At 35.5% G+C, this 20,215-nt stretch overlaps 1 protein-coding gene across 13 annotated transcripts in view; it reads right to left on the bottom strand.

Moving 5' to 3' along the window:
* The window catches only part of scara5 (scavenger receptor class A, member 5 (putative)), a 72,050-nt gene that overhangs the window by 9,962 nt on the left and 41,873 nt on the right, over positions 1–20,215 (bottom strand). For all 13 annotated transcript variants that reach the window (XM_044106207.1, XM_044106208.1, XM_044106203.1 and 10 more), the window contains 4 exons: positions 20,016–20,184; positions 14,923–15,003; positions 9,376–9,483; positions 3,791–3,856 (listed from right to left, as the gene is read on the bottom strand). In XM_044106207.1, coding sequence (XP_043962142.1) covers positions 3,791–3,856; positions 9,376–9,483; positions 14,923–15,003; positions 20,016–20,184 — 424 coding nt within the window. The remainder of the gene's footprint in view (positions 1–3,790; positions 3,857–9,375; positions 9,484–14,922; positions 15,004–20,015; positions 20,185–20,215) is intronic.

Here is a 20,215-nt window from a genome sequence, read left to right as displayed (position 1 = left end):
CTTTATTCTGCAAATCAAACGCACTCCTACAGGTCTCTTTTTAAGTAATCCAATCAGCCTCTGGGAAATTTCAGGGAGATTCATACATCATGAAACGATTACCATGTGTTTACCGACTCCATAAGCCAATATTTAAGAACTTAATATAAAACAGAGCTTTATTTCCATGGTTGAGTAACAAAACAATAACAAGGTTAGCAAACTGCAGCTTTAAGAAAATACCACTTCCTCCTCTTCAAAGATTTGTGCAGAAATTGTTTTAAAAACACATTTAAGAGTCTAATGTAAATGGCAGAAATTGAATTTATATGCAGTAGTTCACAAAACTATACAGATCTGTTTAAGTGTCAGGTTTCTGTAATGTACAGAGTGAGGCTCTGATAAATCACAAATCAAAACTTTTTGACATTTATTCTGGATAATTAAACTGAAAAAGGGAGAATTGTTTGAAGCAAAAATAAAATAAAGAAAAATCTATTTAAAAAAGAGAAGAAATCGGGCAGGTGAAGAGAAGGAATGAGTGGAAAATATGTAGAATAATGAGGATATTGAAGCATTTCTCCAAATTTTATGAAAAGTTGCATTCTAGTATTATAAGAAAAAACAGTTATTAGTTAAAAATATTATTACTTTTCCAAAAAGCTTCCTGTGATTAAATAGAATGGTAAAATAGTTTCTTGAGATAGTTTGAAAAACAACATAAAAAGTTTAGCTTCCTTTTCCTACTTATTTACTTGTCTGCAAAGTTAAGATATAGTTTTATGTGAACATTTAAAAACTGATGACAGAAACTCTAAAATACCCACAAACCAACAAATTTTCACAGTGAAAAAGACGTACAAACAATAAAAACACCCAAAGCGAAAGAAAGAGTTTGTGGAGAATTTAAAACTCAGAAATCTGAGATGGAGAGTTTTAAAAATCCTGGTTTGAGGTATTGAGGTTTTCAGCAGCTCGTCATCATTTGATCCTTCCAGTGACATAATGTTCTGTGAAACAGGCCGACTTTATATTAACACGTGTGAATCAACTCAAGAGCTTTCTCAGGTAAAATTTCTGCTTTGAAGAGTAAAAAGACCCAACTGAAAAATCTAATAATAAGTCTCCCATGTGAGAGTCGTGACAGAAAAACGCATGACGTTGTTACTTGATATTTCTTACTGCCTACCGCATGCAGACTCAGACCATTTTTCTTTTTGTGAAAACTCAAACACGCGCGTCTTTTTAATGATGTGAGGAGAGAACTGATCTCTGACGGTTTATGTGGCTGAAAGACCAAGACCTTCTGATGCGAGCGCCGCCCCACGACACATGCAGGACATGCAGAGCAGCTGCGACGATGTAATGAAGGAGAAAATATCTGAGGGAAAAAAGTTGAGACTCAGCTACGTCCAGAGAGAAGTTGATTTATGGCATCTGCACATACTTAATGGTTCTCAAATTTTATCCATTAACACACGCAGTGAGTCATAATCTCCTTTAAATTGGTTACTGAAAAGAAAAACAGAATGGTTGCTATGGAAACTTGGTGACTGACAAGATATTTTTGTATCTGCCTTGACATCGTTCTCACTGTAGAAGGTTACGAGACAAACTTGGGTCTTTCTGTAGCCACGTTTGTCAAAGAAACAGATGTTTAAAGTATCAAAAAATACTTAAAACAAGGCAGAAGCATGTTCTCTCCACTTGGGTTGCTAGGTAACGGGCTCGGCTAGGCTGCGGTTGCTAGGTAACGACGCAGCGTGACTCAATGATTGATAGGTTTTTAACCAAAAAATATGAACTTTTTGCCAAAAAATTGCTGGGTGTTTTATTTTAATGGCTGTTTGTAGAAGCAGTTGAGAACCAAATGGAAGAACAAAAAAGTGCAAAATGTGAATTTTGCACATTTTTGTGCCGGAAAAGACGACGACGACAGAAAGTGGGAGGATGATTTTGTTTTTAATGACTTATCATATGAAGGAACTTATTCACCTGTGGTTTGAATTCTGGTTCTTACTTAATGGAAAAACTGCAATTTGAAAAATTGTGTTTTTTTTTTTTTAACATTTGCAGAATATCGACAAGGTTTTGAGCAAGTCTGTAATGGAAACGCACCTTCTGACCAACTTAAAAAGAAAAGCACAAATTAACAACAAAATGCTCCAAGTTTACTCCATTAAACAAATCTCCTATTGAAAGTTGGATTTTTATCCTAGCAGGATGGTGAGCGCATTTCCACTAACAGCTGAGCTAATTGCTCGTTTAGCGCGTTTGCTAACTCTGAAAATGTTTAGCAAACCTAGCTTCCCTTAAATACATTTTCTGGATACATTTTAAAGATCTAATTTGGTTGTTTGTTTTATAAACTTCCAGTTGAAAAAAGTTCAAGTTCAAGTTTTTTGGTTAAATTCTGTGGAGAATTTTTCAAGTAGTTTATATTTATGCTCTTATTTTGAAGTAGGTGAAGACTGTTTATGCGGCAGTTCCATTTCCTCTCCTCACTTTCTTCACTAATGAAACGTATTAACTTATCCTGTACCCAGAATGCATCGGTGTAGAACTACAGGTTGTAGTTCAGCAGTACACAGCTTAAAATATAAGTGAATAAACTAACAAAACACAAGAAATAAAACAGATATTAACAGATATGGCAAGATCTTTCAAGCAAAATAAAGCACTCAGAAGTGATATAAACATAAATTAAAACCAAACACCCATTTATATTTCAGTATTAAAGTATCAAGACATGTTTAATGAAACATGCTGGAAGGTGAAGCAACCATCCATAAAGAAATAAAACCTAAACCACTTCAGCAGTTATACAGCATGTAACCGGCTATTTGAGGGTTCTGCTGTTTACATTCTGTCTGAAATTGTGTAAATTAAACTCCAGCCTAGACAAAAACGTCCACATAAAACATAAACTCACAATGTTCCAATTGTGAGTCTAAAACAGACTTAGAAGTAGCTTTTTTTTTCTTTTTTTTTGCAACAGCAATAAGCAAAATTTTAACATAATAAAATATCCCAAAGCGGAGTCAATTTTATTATTCCCCTTCATCTTCAAACTAGCAGGAATTACTGAGTCTGCAGCCGTTTTTCTTAATGCATCCAAACACTGGAGAGTCCATTACTACCCCAGTGGGCGAAATAACGAAACCACAGAGGGAGGCTTGTCATTACAGAAGCGATGTAAACGTTCTGAGAGATTAAAGCAACAATTTCTCTTTAACTGGGTGAACATCTGGATGCATTAAAGGCCATATAGCTGCTGGAGATCCTCACTAACATAACAGAGCTCGACGCTCAGGTAAAGGGAATAAACCTGCTTCTATGTTTCCACTGATTCTGTAATAATATGATTGACAATTAAACACTTTATTTCTGATGAAAAAAAAAAAAGGTAGACGCAACCTTCAGATTCATAAAAATACTTCAAAGGTCAATTCATACCTCAGTCCAAAACATTCAATTTTTTTTAAATTATAAGAAAAATAAGCAAAAAATAATTCCAACTGAGCCTATTTGCTCAAAGACGGCTTCATATTAAAATAAATTATAAATGTACATCTTTTAACACTGATATTCATACAACATATAAATATATGAATATAAATACGCAGTTGAAATCAACTAATTTCAACTGCATTTTATTTTAATTTGGATTGGATCTGAATGTATGTTTGAAATGTATTAGCTTAGCCTGCATATGCTGTTTTGCGTCTGTTTTGAATTGTTGCCATATAATTAAATTAAATTTAAATACATTGGAGTAGTTTTAGACAAACAAACATTTATTTGTTCTCACCTGTTCGTTCTCCTCTGTCGCCTCGATCACCTTTATCCCCTTTGAAGCCTCTATCTCCTCTGTCACCTGCAAACAATCACCAAAAAAATCTGTAAATAACTTTAAAATGACGAGCGGAGAATAATTAAACAAGAGAAAACACTACATATTATGAAGACAAATCAACAAACACCAAATAATATAGGAGAGTCGACCATTTTTGAACAACATATAACCTGTTTATCAGCTGAAAGAGCCTTAAAATTTGCTATTCAGTGATAATTAAACCACATTACACAGAGAAGACAGACATATTAGTTCAACCTTTAAAGGTTCTTTTACTACAATATTTTCTTTATTTCAAACCCTTTTACTTTCCGTTAAGCTCTTTGGTATATTTTTACCAGAACCCTTTTAAATAAGCAGCCATGTAATTGAAGAAACAGGCGTGAAACATAGAAATTAGAGGGATATGAAAGTGTTTAATCTTCCTTTGGAGAGTTTTACCAGAAAAAGAGAAACCAGAAGAGAGTCATATTGTAATATTGGGGCATAAATGTTGATCTATAGCTTAAAAAGTGTAAAACCACCAAATCAGAGGAGGAAAAATACCCTTCATTTTGGTTGTTGTAAATATATGACGCATTTACCCACAAATGTCACTGCAATCAACAGCTTGGAAGAAACTCATTTCTCATTTGTTTTTATTTTAATAAACTCCTTTGCCAAAATGGTACTGGCTTGTTGCTAGCTCTCCGCAGTGAGGCTCAAAACCACAAGGCTGTTCCTGCCATCAAACTATACGGGGATTAGCAAAAACTGGGAATTTTTCCCAACTTTAAATTGATTTTCTTTTAAATCTTAGCGCTGCGGTGTAGGTGTCAGTGGAGGTGGCCCTCAGGCCCACCAGCCATGTTTTACAGCCTGTGTTTGGTCCTACCAGGCGGACACACCCTGCCTGTGACGCGCAGAGTTGTCAGGGCTGGATGCATTTCGACCACATCCTTAACAACTAAAACATACAGCAGGGAAAACACAAAACACACCGTGAACTACTGCTGAGCCACAAAATACAGACAACCACCGCATTTAAGAGCCACCAAGTCGGCCTGGAGTTCAGCGGCCCTGAAAGACGTTTGAAATTATTAACGTGTTGCTGTAGCCTTTAAAATAGTTTTTGAATTCTTCAGACAACGTTATTAACATGAGTGATTTATTTAATTTAATGGTCCTATTATCTTAGGACCTGAAGGGGAACGATCTAGAGCCAGCACACAACTTCAGTTATCACAGCTAGAAACAAATTATCAAGCCTGAATCTTCATACACTTGAAATAAAACAAAACTAACTAGTTACTTTTAAGTCAATGATTCTTTAATATTAATAAAAAAATTAGCTTATTCCCATAGCAGATTATTTCATTTGATACATTTTTCAAATGTTATAAATAAAATAATCTGCCACTGGATTATTATTATTTACTAGAACTGGGTTGCTAGGTGACGGGCTAGGCCTGGCTGGCGTTGCTAGGTGACGGGACCAGAGGAACTAGAACTGGGTTGCTAGGTGACAGGCTGGGGTTGGGTGGCCTTACTAGCAACAACTTCCTGGTCACCTGATCATCCTGTACCTCTTCCAAACTGATTAGTTTTTATTGTCTAAGTTAAGAAATTTACGGAAGAGGATTAGGGCCACCGAAAAATAATAATAATAATAATTCTGACTTTAATCTCAGAATTCTTTTTTTTTTCCCCGATGGCCCTAATCCTCTTTCGTAGAAATTAGTACGATATTTTATATTTTGATGTAATATTCAATAAAATAGTTTATTCAATCAAATGATTTAAACCCAAAGAGCTATTCTGAAGCGAGTCTTTCCATGTTTTCTTTTAATAATCCTGGGTTAATGACTACAACATGTGGTTATGATTTGCAACAATCGGACATTTCCTTTTATTTTGACGGGTCACATTGAAGACAGGAGAGATATCTGCTGGTGAAATATGCTGCCTACTTGTGTGATAGTCACAAACACTTAACTTTGTGATCAAAGTCTCTCCTTGTGAAATGTGTCAGCTGTTATAAGAGCAGCCAAAGATTTCCCAAACAAAACTTGATTTAATTCCCTAAAAATGATCCCCCAGTTGGGATGAGTTTGGCTTCCTTTATTTATTTTTCCTTCGTTTTTTGTTGTCCTGAATGTTTGTTTTAATCTTATAATTTTGATTGAAAAGACTTTAAAAAAAATAATTTATCTAACACATTTGAGATGTCTAATTTCCTGCTTAATGCTCATTGGTTGGAAATATTAGATGTAAAACTTCCCTCTAATTTTCTTTCTTGAAACAAAAATGGTATCATTGGAGGAGAATATCTTTTTGCTTTTTTCTGAGCACATCTTTAAAGAGGTTTGAACCAATGTTCGCCAAATGTGTTTGGGAGAATATGAACTTCCAGATGTCTGTTTTGCTTTTGCAGCAGAAATACAAATGAAGGAATGCAAGTCGGCCGACGTTGCAGGATGCGGGCCAAGATATAAAAGCTAAGCAGGAAATGCGCCAGAGGTTTTTAATTCTGGGTTATAATTTGTGTCATCCATTAGAGTCATTTTAAATTTAGATTAAGACATCACAGTTTTCCAAACCAGGCTATGTCTGGTCATTTTTGGTGTGCCTGGGCAGCGGTGTCCTAATGGAAGCCGTCTTGCAATGAAAAGTTGCTGTGACTCAAATTTGCAATGTCAGCAATAACTGCAAAGATTAAATAAGAAACATTTTAAACAGTTTGGGTAAAACAGAATCAGTCCAGTAAAATCTTGTAGTTGACCAAAGTCTAATACTCCATTTGGTCCGGACCTGGACTGAGGTCGACCAGTTAATGATGGGAGTCCACCCATCCACACACAGAAAAACATTTCAATTATATCCAATAGAAGCAGCTTTAAATGCCTAAATTAAAAATATAAAGTTGGCGTTGGGAGTTGTTCTCATTGTTGGATCATAACTAAACGAAGGGAACAAAAAGGTTTTTTTTAAAGAGATCTTGGTGAACATTTCAATTAAACCAGCAGTAATTTCCAACAGCTGTTGGCTGAACACACAAACACTAAAAAACACAAACATTACGACTGTGGCTCCGACTTTTGGGAACTTTGTTTTTATTTGAACAGCTGAGCAGGTGATCCTGGATGTCAGGTAATCTCAGCAGATTTTACGAAGCCAAAACAGACGAAAACGAGACAGATAAAGAAACAGGAATGCTTTTCTATTGTCAGGTTTTAGATTAGATCATTAAAAGTTAGGTAAAAAACTATGGAATCCAGACCCTGAATGTTTTGAAACTAAAAATACAACCTGAATTTTGTACTATGCATAAAAAATCTGACTCATCCTGGACTAATAAACATGCATAAACTTATCACAAAAGAAAATAACCAGTATTAGAAGAACCGGCTGCAATAAGATTATAAAACTTTCATCTTCCAGGAAGTATAATTCCCAACTTTATTTATATAAAAATGAACATTTCTTGAATTGCTGTTGACACTGTCTGTGTAATGTTCTTGGAGCGACTCTAACATGAATATAAACACCTAATACTGTCGGAAAATAAACAATGAATGATCTTAAATTTCCTGTTTTGTTCAGATTAATATTTTATGTTTTTATTGGAATGAAAATCTCCCAAACAAGAGGTGTTTTAAATCCAGGAAAACTTTCACTGTAACATTTGAGTGATTACGAGACAGCTGAGCAGCAATCAGATTAGCAGGGGCAGCTGAAATAATTATAGTTTCCAATACAGAGCAGAAAACAGTTGCACCTGCTGGGAACTGCAGAAGTGTTAACATTTTTTAGTTTCTGCTAAATCCCTATAAAGTTTTATTTTACTTCACAAAGCCATTTGAGAACTGTGTCCTGAATGTTTTTTGGAGGAAAGCCTGAAATGATTTGAAGGACAAACATGTTTCCAAATTTCAAGTGGGAGTTGTGAAACATTGAGAAAGAAGTTTGTTTTTCTGTGATGTTGTTAAAATGAAATCTAAAGTAGCTCCTCTAGCTCCGTAGCAATGGAGAAAAATAAGCCATAAAGTAGTCATGCAAGTTTACAACATGTAATGTTATCCACATACAATCTACAAATTTAATATAAACAAGTATAAAACTTAACTCTCACTTGCACTATAAAGTGATTTTTTACACACAAAAAGCTTCCTTTGAGTACAAAATAAAGTTAAATGTTTCCAAGGTTGGCTTGGCACGAATTAAAGATTGGATTTTCAACACAAATTGGTCTGCAAGGTTTAAAGATTTCCTTCACAGCCTTGGCTAGCCACAAACCACATACGTGCTGAGTTTAATTGCTGGTGAAAAGCTGGTTCATCTGGGCTGCCAATGGATTCTTCTGGTATTTCTTTTCCTTGGTTAACGCTCAGTAAAATACTGCTACAACTCTCAGATCTGAAATTTTAAAAAATGTCAATATATTCTGTAAATGCAGGTTTGGATTCAGTTTGAAGGCACCGATAGTTTGTTTGTTTGTTTATTTGATTTATTTGTGTCACTAATTCAATTCTAAAAGTGGAACTGATAATATAACACATCAAATACATCTTTTTGTTACATTTGAAATTTTACGGCTTGCAGTTAAAATTCAGTTTGAGAAAATTTTAATGCTACTCAAGGCTAAAAAGTAAAATAATCAATAAAATGACCAGTGTACTTAATAGACGTCCAACAGAGAGTCAGAAAGCACTGTATCCAAGCATATCATCTGACTCTCGTTTCCATGGTAACGGGCTCAATACGGGGAACGACAAAGTGAATCTGCTCTTTAATCTCGTTTTATTGTACCAGAAAGGAGAAATTCACAAAAACGTTATTTGTCACGCTGATCTTTATGACTGCAAAAACACTGAACTGTGGAGATTGAGTAGAGATTGATGGGATTAACATAAAAATATTGTAAGATTTAATCTGGTTATATATGTAACATCATATTAATAAAGCCATAAAATTTTACACCACAGAATTAGTTGCCAACTAAAATCAGAGGTTAGCATTTATGCTAAATAAATGTAATAGTCATTGAATAGTGAATAAAAGTGAGGAAAAATGGTAAAATTCAATGTTTCTTTGCATATTTTGAAGCATTTTCTGTGGTTTTACAAAGTGGATTCCTGGCCAGAAGCTACAGCTCTGAGGGGGGCCACAGCATGGAAACATTTGGGAACCCCCGGCTAAAAGGATGCAAGCTGCTGCATGGGTTATAAATGCAGTAATTGATGTAAAAAGAGGGGAAAAGGTCAAATCTGAAATTATTATATGCACTACATCAGTGTTTCCCAAACCTGGTCTTCAAGGCACACTGTCCTGCATGTTTTAATGGTTTTCCTGCTTTAATGTTCCTGATTCAACTGACTGCAGTTCAACAAACGCCTTTCAATCAGTCATCAATTGAAATCAGCTGGACTGAAGCAAGAAAATACCTAAAACATGCAGGGCAGTGAGCTGTGAGGACCAGGGTTGGGAAATATTGCACTACATTGCCCAGCTAGAACAATAAGACTCCCTCCCTCTCAATAGAGATTAGATTATTGTTGTACCTTTAGGCCCAACTGGTCCGCGTTCACCCTTCTCTCCCCGTGGACCATCGGCCCCAGGAGATCCTTGCACGCCGCGGGGGCCTTGCATTCCTTTCTCTCCTGCAAGTCCTGCAGCAAGAACAAACAAACACAAAACTGTAAACACATATTATGATTTAAACATGATCTATTATGCTTCCTTGAACAAGTTATAATAGCTCTATACCAGGGGTGTCCAAACGTTTTGCAACATTGGCCAGATTACCAAAGTTGAAAACGCTAAATACGTTAAGCCTCCAATATAAGTGGAAGTTATTGTTTTTTATTTAGTCTTGATAAGTTTCCTAACTTTTAGGGTAATTTTCTCAGTTAAATTAGTCTAGAAAATCTTTTTGTTGATTCTCAGCAATGAAAATGAGAACTTTCTTCAAAAAAACACTTCCTCTACTAACCAAGTTTGATGCAATAATTGATGTTCCGTAGTCTAATTTTGAGTAAAAAGTCACTCGAGGTTAACAGCTTTACTTACCATGAAATTAAAGGTAAAAAAAAACAGCTGTTCAAAGAAAAATGCTCTGTGCCTAACTGTTATTAAGACAAAATTTGTCATTTCAAACTTGCATGTGAAAATGGCTACAAACAAATGTACAATTATACAACTGCACACCTTTGAAAAGCATTAGTAGAGCCTCCTGCGCAACCAACAAGAATGCAGCAAGTTGTTTCTGGATGGGAAGTCAACAACTAAACATTTTTCTCTTCCAGCAGCCATTGCACAGACAGTGGGAAAACCAGCTGACAAACCATGCTGGAGTTCTGCCTGGGTTGCTAGGTAACTGGGCTGTGCTTGGGTGGGGTTGCTAAGTAACGGTACAACGTTGTTACTTTTGGAAGGTTTTTGAAACAGCAGAAGCCAAAAAACATTAGCTCATTGCCAGAAAATGGCTGGCTGTTTATTAAGTGCTTGGGTTGTTTTTAGAAACAGTTGAGGCCCAAATGGAAGTAGAATAATGTGCAAAATGTGAATCTTGCATAATAAGTCCCATTTAAAGGTGCAATCAGTTTCTTGGACAAAGTGGAAAACATGTAAAAAACAAAATCTAGCACTACAATTTGAAGAACGTTATATAAAACTAACAATGTGAAACACTGATTTCCAATTTCCTGAAACCTTTGTGGAAAATGACAGAAACTGAGGTCAACAGAACATGTTTCCAAGCCCCCGCATCCTATTGTTTATATGGAAGATTTGGATTTGAAAACAATGGTAATGTTTTCTTTGACCTACGCCAAAACACTAATTTCTCTCCCATTGTTCTTTTCAAAACTGCAGTACAAACTAAGAACATTTTTTTGTAAGCAAATATCTCTAAGTTAGTTAATGACTTATTGATTGCAGCTCTGAAGTCAACATAATTATTTTCAAATGTCACTGTCCCTTGATTTGCTCCGACTGCACAGTTGTGGCTGCTCTAAATGTGAGCAAAATAATTGGGCTAAAAGCGTTAAAGCCAGAAAGGCACAATAAACTAATGATGGATGATGTCATGTAACTCAACGCGGTACAACAATCCGCTAAGAAAATGCTATTAATCACTGTTTGGATCCAGAGCAAAAGTGTTCCTAGCGCTCTGCAGGTCAGTCCAACTGGACCGCTTAGCAAGAGGAAAGAGGCTGGATGTGATGAAAGACTCGTTGGCTTCAAATGGAGGAACATAAGTGTGTCTGGTGTGATATATAAACAAACTGTCTTCATCCGACAGCGTTGGAAGGGAAACAGCCAGCAGAGCTGAAAACGACAGGTCAACGCGCTTCCCTCCAACTTCCTGCACAAGACTTAAAACCTCACTGTACTTTGACAGGAAACTACTTTCGTAACGGGAATGCATTTTATGTCAACAAAGCAAAACATCAACGTTTTATTTCATATCGTAAGCATGCATGTTTCTGTTGACTGGTGGAGGAAAATGGCCGCCCATGTTAACTCTGACTCACCTTGTGCAAGCTTACAATGAGCAACATACTGGCTTCAATAGATATCCTTATTTTTTTCCAACTTATTGGACTATAGTTGCACTGATCTGCACTAAATATTTGGGTTTGAACCCAGACTTGAATGTATCGGATCGAATTGTAATTGGACCATATTGGAAAGAAACACTCGCCAAATTTCATGCAAGTGAATTTCAGATGGACATATCTCCAAAGGAAACATCTGGAAATAGTTTGGAAATTCAGATATCAATTTCTCAAAAAAGTCCTCAGTGTATCCAAACACTGTTATGAAAAGCTAAATATTCACTAATACCAGGCTTGTAAATTGGAATAAAATACTAATAGCAAAATAAATTTTTGGTTTAGCACTTCAGCATTTTTTCTAACATTAAAAATGCTTAGCACACTGAGCTTCCCATGAATGAATTTTGCTAGATAAAATATATAGGACTAGTTTACTTGGTTGTTTTGTTAACTTTCAGTTGAATCAGGTTTGACATTTGGGTTGAGGTTCCTTTCAAACAGAAAACAAGAAGAAACAAAATAAAAGATGGACAATAGAGAACAAGATGTAAACATAAATACAACATCCAAGGACATTAATGAACATATAAATTATAAAATCAAATTTCAATTGGTGCTTGAGGGCTGCAACTGTTTAAGGGCAGATATAATTTAGCATTAGTGCATTTAGCACTTTAGCATTAGATTCTGCTAAATACGATGTTGTTGCGCTACTTAAATGTTAGCGTAGCTAATGCTTATGATTAGTGCTTCAGGTTTAGCGCAGCTAAATTTTTATCAACTTAATTTGACAGCAATTCTTAAAAAAATAGACAAAATTAATAAATAAATTAGATTAATTTAGAATCAATTTATAAATTTGGAGTTATAGAAGCATAGCTCAAAGAGCGTTAGCCACCATCAGTGGAAACATTTTGGTGAAAAAAAGTCAGCCTTGTTTTTGTCCTTAGCCCCAGGCTTTTATTTATTTACACAGCCAATTTTACAGTGAACGATTATTGCAAACCACCAAAGATTGAGTCGAACTAAAAACAGTAGGAGGTAAAAAATGCTTTTGACCTCAGGGATACACAAACGATGTTTCTGATGAGAACAAACAACTTATGTCTGTTGACAAAACACGGATCACTTAAATTGTGACGCATGCCAGGTTTTTATTTTTGCGTCAGCAGCTATTGTGTTATGTTACAATGTATTCATAAGTTTCCCCGCCACAAAACTAACAAAACACAGATACAAATAAAACCCTTTGTTGTTTTATCCAGATTGGTTTTTCAAAAACTGTAGAAGTTAAAGCAGTTAAAGCAGCCAAACATTTCTAATATAACGACTGAATTTTTAAACATGCCAAGTCTTAATATGCAGCTGCTTTACATAAGGCTGCAGGCTTTATGTAATCAGATGATCAGGAAGGTATTTTGTTAAGTTAAGCTTGGCCTGCAGCATCGTGTCTGGTTGGGAAAAGCGACAAACAACCCTGTGCTCAAAGGTTTCTTCAAAAGATGATTGGGGTTGCATATCTGTCACGTTTTACAAGGTTTCCAGATCTGGTTTTATTCCAAAAATCCAGACCATCAGGAGGCTTTTACTCATGTAAAACAGCAACAGATGTTAAGCTATGCTTTTGATTAATTGTGGACCACAAACTATTTCAAATTGTGACTTTGTACTGATTTCAGCTTCTTCAAAACAACCTAAATTTATATATTTTTGATCTAATTTTTTATAGAGCTCTCTCTTTTCCACTAAAAACAACAATTATAACCATTGAAAGTTGAGGTATTTTACTGGTTTTACAGGAAAATAGATGCTTCTCACTTTGCAAAACACAAAACCTTACCAAGTATTTTTGGTCTAGCTTCTTCACTACAAAAAAAGTCTCTAATTTACGGTAAAATACTGGCAGCTGTGGTAAATTTCCGGTATTTTACCATAAATTAGAAATGTTTTCTTTTTTACAGTGTAGTGAAAACATCTTAGACTTCAAATAAGACAAAACTGACTTACAAGTAACTTTTCAGCAACATATAGACGTTTTTTTTAAGTGAATAATTTCTTAATATTGATGAAAAATTACTAGCTGTAAGTTAGATAAACTACCAGTGGAACAAGACATTTTTCCCATATTATAACTTACAATAGTATAAATTTTAATATATATAAAAAACCTCTTGTTCCACTTTTTCACTCCATAAACACAAAATCTTACCAAGTAATTTTGGTCTATTTTATATTGAAAATTCATCAGTACATTTAAAATAAGACAAGACCAGCTAACAAGTAACTTTACAGCAAGATATAAGAGCTTGTTTTAAGTAAATAATTCCTCAATATTGAAGAAAAAGTTCTAGTTCCATTGGCAGATTATTTCACTTATAAGAAGATATTTTGTTACAAGTGCCAATGGAACTAGAACTGGGTTGCTAAGTAACGGGCTGGGCTTGGCTGGCGTTGCTAGGTAACAGCGGCAGTGGAACTAGAACTTTTTCATCAATATTACGGAATTACTGACTTAAAACAAGCTCCTTTTTCAAGCTGAAAAGTTGTTTTTAAGTTAGATTAGACTTAATTCAAGTGTATTAAAATATTTGCGCTATAGACAAAAAAAAATACTTGATAAGACTTTGTTGGTTTGTCTTTGTTCTGGTTTTAATTAACCTAAAAATTAGAAACTTTTTTCTTTTTGTTATTGATTCCTGGAAGCCAGGCAGCTGATGAGGAATCCCCCAAAAAACAGGCCATGTTTCTTGGAAGAGTTTTTTGGATGGAAGATGACAGCAGGCTTGATAATTCAAAAGGTGCCAAGCAAGAAGAAGCTCCAGAACATCTGGTTTCATACAGTTGTTGCTTATATATATACACATGTGGTCTCTTACAAAAGGAGAAAAAAAGCATTATGGCTCCGAGCTCGAGATTTCTCGTAGATGAAGATTAATGCTGTGTTTTACTAGAGAGAGGAAGATGGAATATCCATCCCACTGGCCTTGTCTGAAAATAAATCCCCACCCAAAGTCTGGAATGTTGTTTTCTTAATATGTAGGTGAATATTTAGTCGGCCTACTTCCTATATAAGAAAAGGGTCTGAATGTAAAGGCAGAAAAACGAGATGAGAAACCAATCTCTGGTCTTTACGCTTCCAAATCAAAAACAAATCTTTATTTTCTCCATATGCTCATAACTCCCAAATCTGTTGTTTACAATGAATGTTTACAGGGCATGACTCAAAACTATTTACACACATTTTTCCAACCTGTCTGTGCAAAGATTATTTTTATGCATTCCTATGCATTTCTGTTAAAAGGAAAGTAAATTTTTCTGGGTGGTTCTGCCATTATGTAACTGGTCCAAGTGTAGTTAAAGTTGTTTCTGCATTGGGGACTTCCCACCAGGCAACAGACCTGATTTCAAAACTGAAGCTTCATCCAGAACTCTTTTAGACTTGAGTCAATGTTTGATCAAAATGTAGTCCTGATTTAAACCTACAGATTGTTTACAGCTTTCACACCTGATGGTCCGTTAGATTCGGGTCAACTGGGCGGCTTCACCCACCTTGCAGGCCAGAGATCCCGGGAACGCCAGGATGGCCCGTTTGTCCAGCGTCTCCCTTTTCACCCTTTGGGCCTGGAGGTCCTGCAAAAAAAGGAAAAACTTTACAAACACAGTTAATTATTTAAGGTACGGCTGACAGAGAACAGCAGCACTGCGAAAAACTAAATCTTACCAAGTATTTTTGTGTATTTTCTAGTCCAAATATCTTTCTACGCTTGAAATAAGACAAAACTAACTTATAAGTAACTTTTCATCAAGATATATTGATGAAAAAGTTACTTGTTCCTTCGGCAGATTATTTCACTTCTTAGAACAAGACATTTTTCTCATTTTATAAGTGAAATATCTTACCAATAGAACAAGAACCTTTTCACCAATATTAAAGAATTATTTACTTAAAACTGGCTGAAAAGTTACTGATAAAAATAGAAGAAAACTGGGAGGCTTATGTAACATTTGAGACTCTAAATGTGTTTTATTTCACTGAACTGAATAAAATTAAGACTCTAGATTTTAAAAGTTGGAGACTCTTAGTTTAGGCAATGATAATATAATTTTAACTTACGATTTAATAATTTATTTGTTAACTAATGTGATAATGCACATTAGTTAACATTTCTGAAAATGTTTTCTACAGAATTAGTCAAAATACAACTTTTTATCTGTTGTGCCTGGATAATGAGTAACTTCTCATTGCTAAAAATAAATAAAAGTTGAGCAAAATGAAGTTGAAATGACTTAATTACATAAATATTGACAATGAATACAATCAGTGCAAATACAAAATAAAGAAAACTATAACAAGTTATTATAAAAAGTAAAAGAAATTATTAGAAATAACAGATCTTATACAGATCAGATAAAATTTCAAAAATCAAGCAGAAAATGTGATTTGGTTTGATTAGTTCAACTTTCTATCCATAATAAAATGAATGGAAAAACAAAAACTACACATCATTAACACCAAGAGTGAAGCATGGTGATGGCAGCATCATGCTTTTTGACTGAAAGACACATAATTAAATGTAATTAAATTTATTTGATTAAAACAATGCAAATTAATCATAATTCCTGAAGAAATTAGCATTATAGCTACATTTCCTAAATGTCCTAAAACAAGTAAGCAGAAAATCTAAACATGCAACTCACTCATAGTTCTTAAAATTCTATAAAAAGAATTAAAAATCCCTAAAACAAGCTTGGAAATGTTGCCAGGGTTGTCTAATAAAATTAAAAAGATAACAGAAGAGGCATTTTCCCGTTACATTACAGATGTTTGGTTTTCCAAAACATCCTTAGGACTAAACCTTTAGTTGGTGCTGATTATAATTTAAATTATATCATGAAACTCTAGATATCGTTGCATTTATTTATAGTTGTAACAGCACACACAGAAACATTGCTGCTAAAGGAAAGTCAAACTGGATCTGACACCGGCCTGCAGATCCAGTCCAAACGTTTGTTAGGAGATTCAGGGAGGAAAGAAGCCAAATAACGAGAGAACAAGGAAGAAAAGTCTGGCCACAATTAAAACCACATGTTTAAACAACCACAGCACAGCTTATGGGAATACCGAGAAATTCAGGACTTGTTTTTGTGCAGTTGCTCATCATCCTGTGGACCTGTAATTTGCAGGTTTCTGGAGCTGTCAACTGTAAGCATGTAGCATGAACAGGTTCCTGAGAACGGGATCAAGGCCACAAAAACACAGTTTTCAGGAAAACTAAGAAACACAAGTCAACGTGAAATCAGAATGAGGAGAAAACATAGAAACCAAACTGGAACTTCAACAAAAATAATGTCCAACTGGAGTCAATGCCGAGTAAAAAAGATTAAATCTGCTGAATGTTGTGGAGCTCAAAGATTAATCCCTGATTAATGTACAAAGTTCTGTTTTAGTTCAGGTTAACCAGTTCGTCTTTTAGTTACAGTTCCTCCATCACAACAGATATCTGAGCAGAGCTGGGTAGTAACTAGTTGCATTTACTAGAGTAACCTTTTCTAAAAAATTTACTTTTAGGAGAAGCTTTTTTACTTTTACTTGAGTAATTTTACCATGAAGTATCTCTACTCTTACTTGAGTACAATTTCTGGATTTTCAACACAGACACACACCTGCAGTTTTTGTTAAAGTTTTCTAAGTTTTTTATTGAAAGAAATTAATTTGGAACAATTTTCTTTTGCCTGATTATTACATTCTTCTTTTGCATTTTGTGAAGTTTAACCCATTAAGTTCAATGTCTTATTTCAAACAATGTCAAGTAGAATTGAAAAACAGATAGATAAGGTTACAAGAGCTTACGATATTTCCACCAAACTAAACTATAACTTTTTTGTACTTTTTTTTTTTTATTTGGCTCCCTTTGCTCTGATTCTCTTAAATAAAAATCAAAGCAACTAATAGCCTTCAGAGTCCCACTAATTAAGAATAAAGCTGCTGTTGAATCCCTCTGCAAAAACCCCTGTTAGTCAAAACTAACAGGAGATCATCACCGTGACTCTGGAGGAGCTGCAGAGTTTCCACTTCTCCACAAATCCAGTTTTTATGAAAGAAAGAGCAGCATTGTCTTAGCAAAAGTAATCCATTCTGCTCGTGATTTGCTGCTGAAACAGGAAACATGTGGAAGATCAGATGGGATAAAAACAGAAGAAGACATTTTACAAGAGAAACTGAGAATGTGTTGAAAATCCTGCGACGGTTTTGCCCTCTGCAAGGTCAGGTTACTGTGAATTAACTTCATGGTTATCGTAACAAAGAGCTCAATGAGATACCTCTCAGATCTTTGTCATTAAATTAACACGTAACACATGTGGCACTGAGTGAGTCGGAATGAAAATAGAGCAAAGCAGCTCAATTAAAAATAAAGGAGAGACCCAACCAAAAGCAGCCGTGGCGAGAGAAAAAAGGACGGCGGGTAAACATGGATGAAGATGTGAAACTTTTCTTGGCAAAGGTGACGCAGAGCTGATTACCAATGAGCTCAAACTGATGACAGGGCTGATTTGAGTTTTCATTCTGGGTAAAGCTCTAAATTTAAGCCTCAATTATTTGCAGGCTGAGGAGCCACATGTGACGCGCGGACCCAAACTTCAGGGGTCCCATTTGGTTTCAAATCAGTTCTTCGTGCTGTGTCCCCTGCCAACATTACATCATGGCATACCTTTTGATTTTAACAAGCCTGAGAAGTAATTTGTTACGCTGGTAATGAGAAATGCATTGCATCTGGAGTAATCAGGTCTGCAGAGATTGGAGGAGGAACACAGAGAGTTGCTTAGTACTCCAGGGTTGAAATCAAAAATGCAAAATGAAGTTGCACGCTAGAGTCGCTTGCAGTCAGTCATACTCCAAACATGGCTGAGAGGTAGAGACTCATCAAGAAACTCTCATGTTCTGATGTTTTATGGACGTCTGACTTTGTAAAAGTTACGTTAAACAGCAGCACAAATCAAACGCTTCAGGCATTTTAGATTCCTATTAATCAGAGAGGAGACTCAACGTACCCAAATTCATTAAAAAGTTAAGTCATACGCTGTTCTCAAAACATGCAACGCAGCCCCTGAGATTTTTCACAATCGTTTCCAGAGGGGTCTCCATAAGGGAGCACAGATGTGACTTACTCAGCTGATTTTGTTCGGATAAAAGTCTGGAACATCTTAGAATGAGCCTGTGTCTAAAACCAGCATGTAAATCTTTGAACAATTCATGGCAGGAGATGGTTTGTGCTGACGTCAGTTGCTCCCAAATACCGTCATTCTCTTATTCAGCAATAGTGTAGGGAAGCATGAATGTAGAAGAGGCTCCAATGCTACAAAACTACTCAATATCTTTTATTGGGTCTTTCAGAAGGATATTGCTCCAAAACACCACAGAAACATATTTAATACCTTCTTCTTTGACTGCACCAAAATACTGCAATAAAACCTGTGGGAAGAGTTGAGGACCAAAGTACCGAATGTTGCATGTTTTTAATATCTCTACAGCTGTTGTAGATCATATCTATAATAATGCTGTTACGTCATAAACAGGTTTCTTTTATAGGAATAAAACTCCAATTTCTATGGTGCTCCATAAAAATAAAACAAAACCCTCTAATAACGTCAAACTTTATGTGTCTGACCAAAGAGTAGAGTTGTTTGCTTTCCTTCAGATCTGTAATTTATACTAATCCAACACTCGATTAACAAGATGAAACATAATCCTAGATTATTACATGTTTAATGCCAAAAACAAAATGGAAAGTAGTGAGGAAAAAAGTCCTGAGTCACGTGATTTTAGAACTGAGAGAACAATTTACAGCAGCAACGAGTTATCTAACTATTTACATCTTTACAGTGGTAGTAAAGCTATTTTAGATTTATTTAGATAAATCGTTACTAGATGCTTAAAAGTCACCAAAGTTTCAAGGTAAAAGCAGATTTAAAGAAACTTAATTAAAAAAACATAATCACATTTTGCAAGTTTTTGTTCTTCAATTTGAGTTTCAAATGCATCTAAAAAAGCCAAAGCGCTAAAAACAACAACACTCTGTTGTTTTTTGGCAATAAGAGAATGTTTTGTGGTGTCTGGAAAATGACCTGTTTCCAAAACTTCCCGATTGTTAAGTCAAATTTGATGGACATTGTTCCGTTGCCTAGCAACCCCACACAAGTTACCTAGCAGAGCTACAGCACATTCAGTCAGCTGGTTTTACCTCTACATGCGCTGTACAACGGCTGCTGGAACAGACAAGTGTTTGTTTATTGACTTTACTATTCAGAAACTGCAGGCTGTATTCTTGTTGGTTGTTCTGCTTTTCAAATATGTATGTTTGCATAATTTCGATTCTGTTTGCATCCATTTTCATTTGTGAGTGTAAACGTTGAGTTGGAGGGAACGGCGAGCAGAAGATGATTTGGATTTAGAGTGACAAGAGGCCCTAAAACATTTCACTCTGAAAGAAACTGAAATCTCATCATCTAAGAATAATTTTGTACAAAAAATGTAATGAACATGTTCAGTATCTATTATAACCTCTATAATAGGTCACCTTTAAATGTATGTTGTATTGAGGTTGGTCATCTTAAACTCTGGACATAATCCGATCTTTGCTCACCCTCTAGCATCGTGAGGTTCTTCAGGTTCATGGAGTGCTCCCAGTCCTTCAGCCGCAGATCCTCTGTGATGGAGTTCAGGATCTCCATCTCGTTCCTCAGCTGCGTCTCCGTGTGGATGTGTGTCACCCATAAACTGCTGGTGTCGTCTGTGATGTTGTGGATCTGTATCTGAGCAGACATAATGCAGATTGTTATAGAC

This window comes from Gambusia affinis, linkage group LG22, assembly GCF_019740435.1.
Source record: "Gambusia affinis linkage group LG22, SWU_Gaff_1.0, whole genome shotgun sequence".
NCBI classification, from domain to species: domain Eukaryota; kingdom Metazoa; phylum Chordata; class Actinopteri; order Cyprinodontiformes; family Poeciliidae; genus Gambusia; species Gambusia affinis.
The sequence above is the reverse complement of the archived record's forward strand: the minus strand, read 5'-3'. Positions and strand labels throughout refer to the sequence as shown.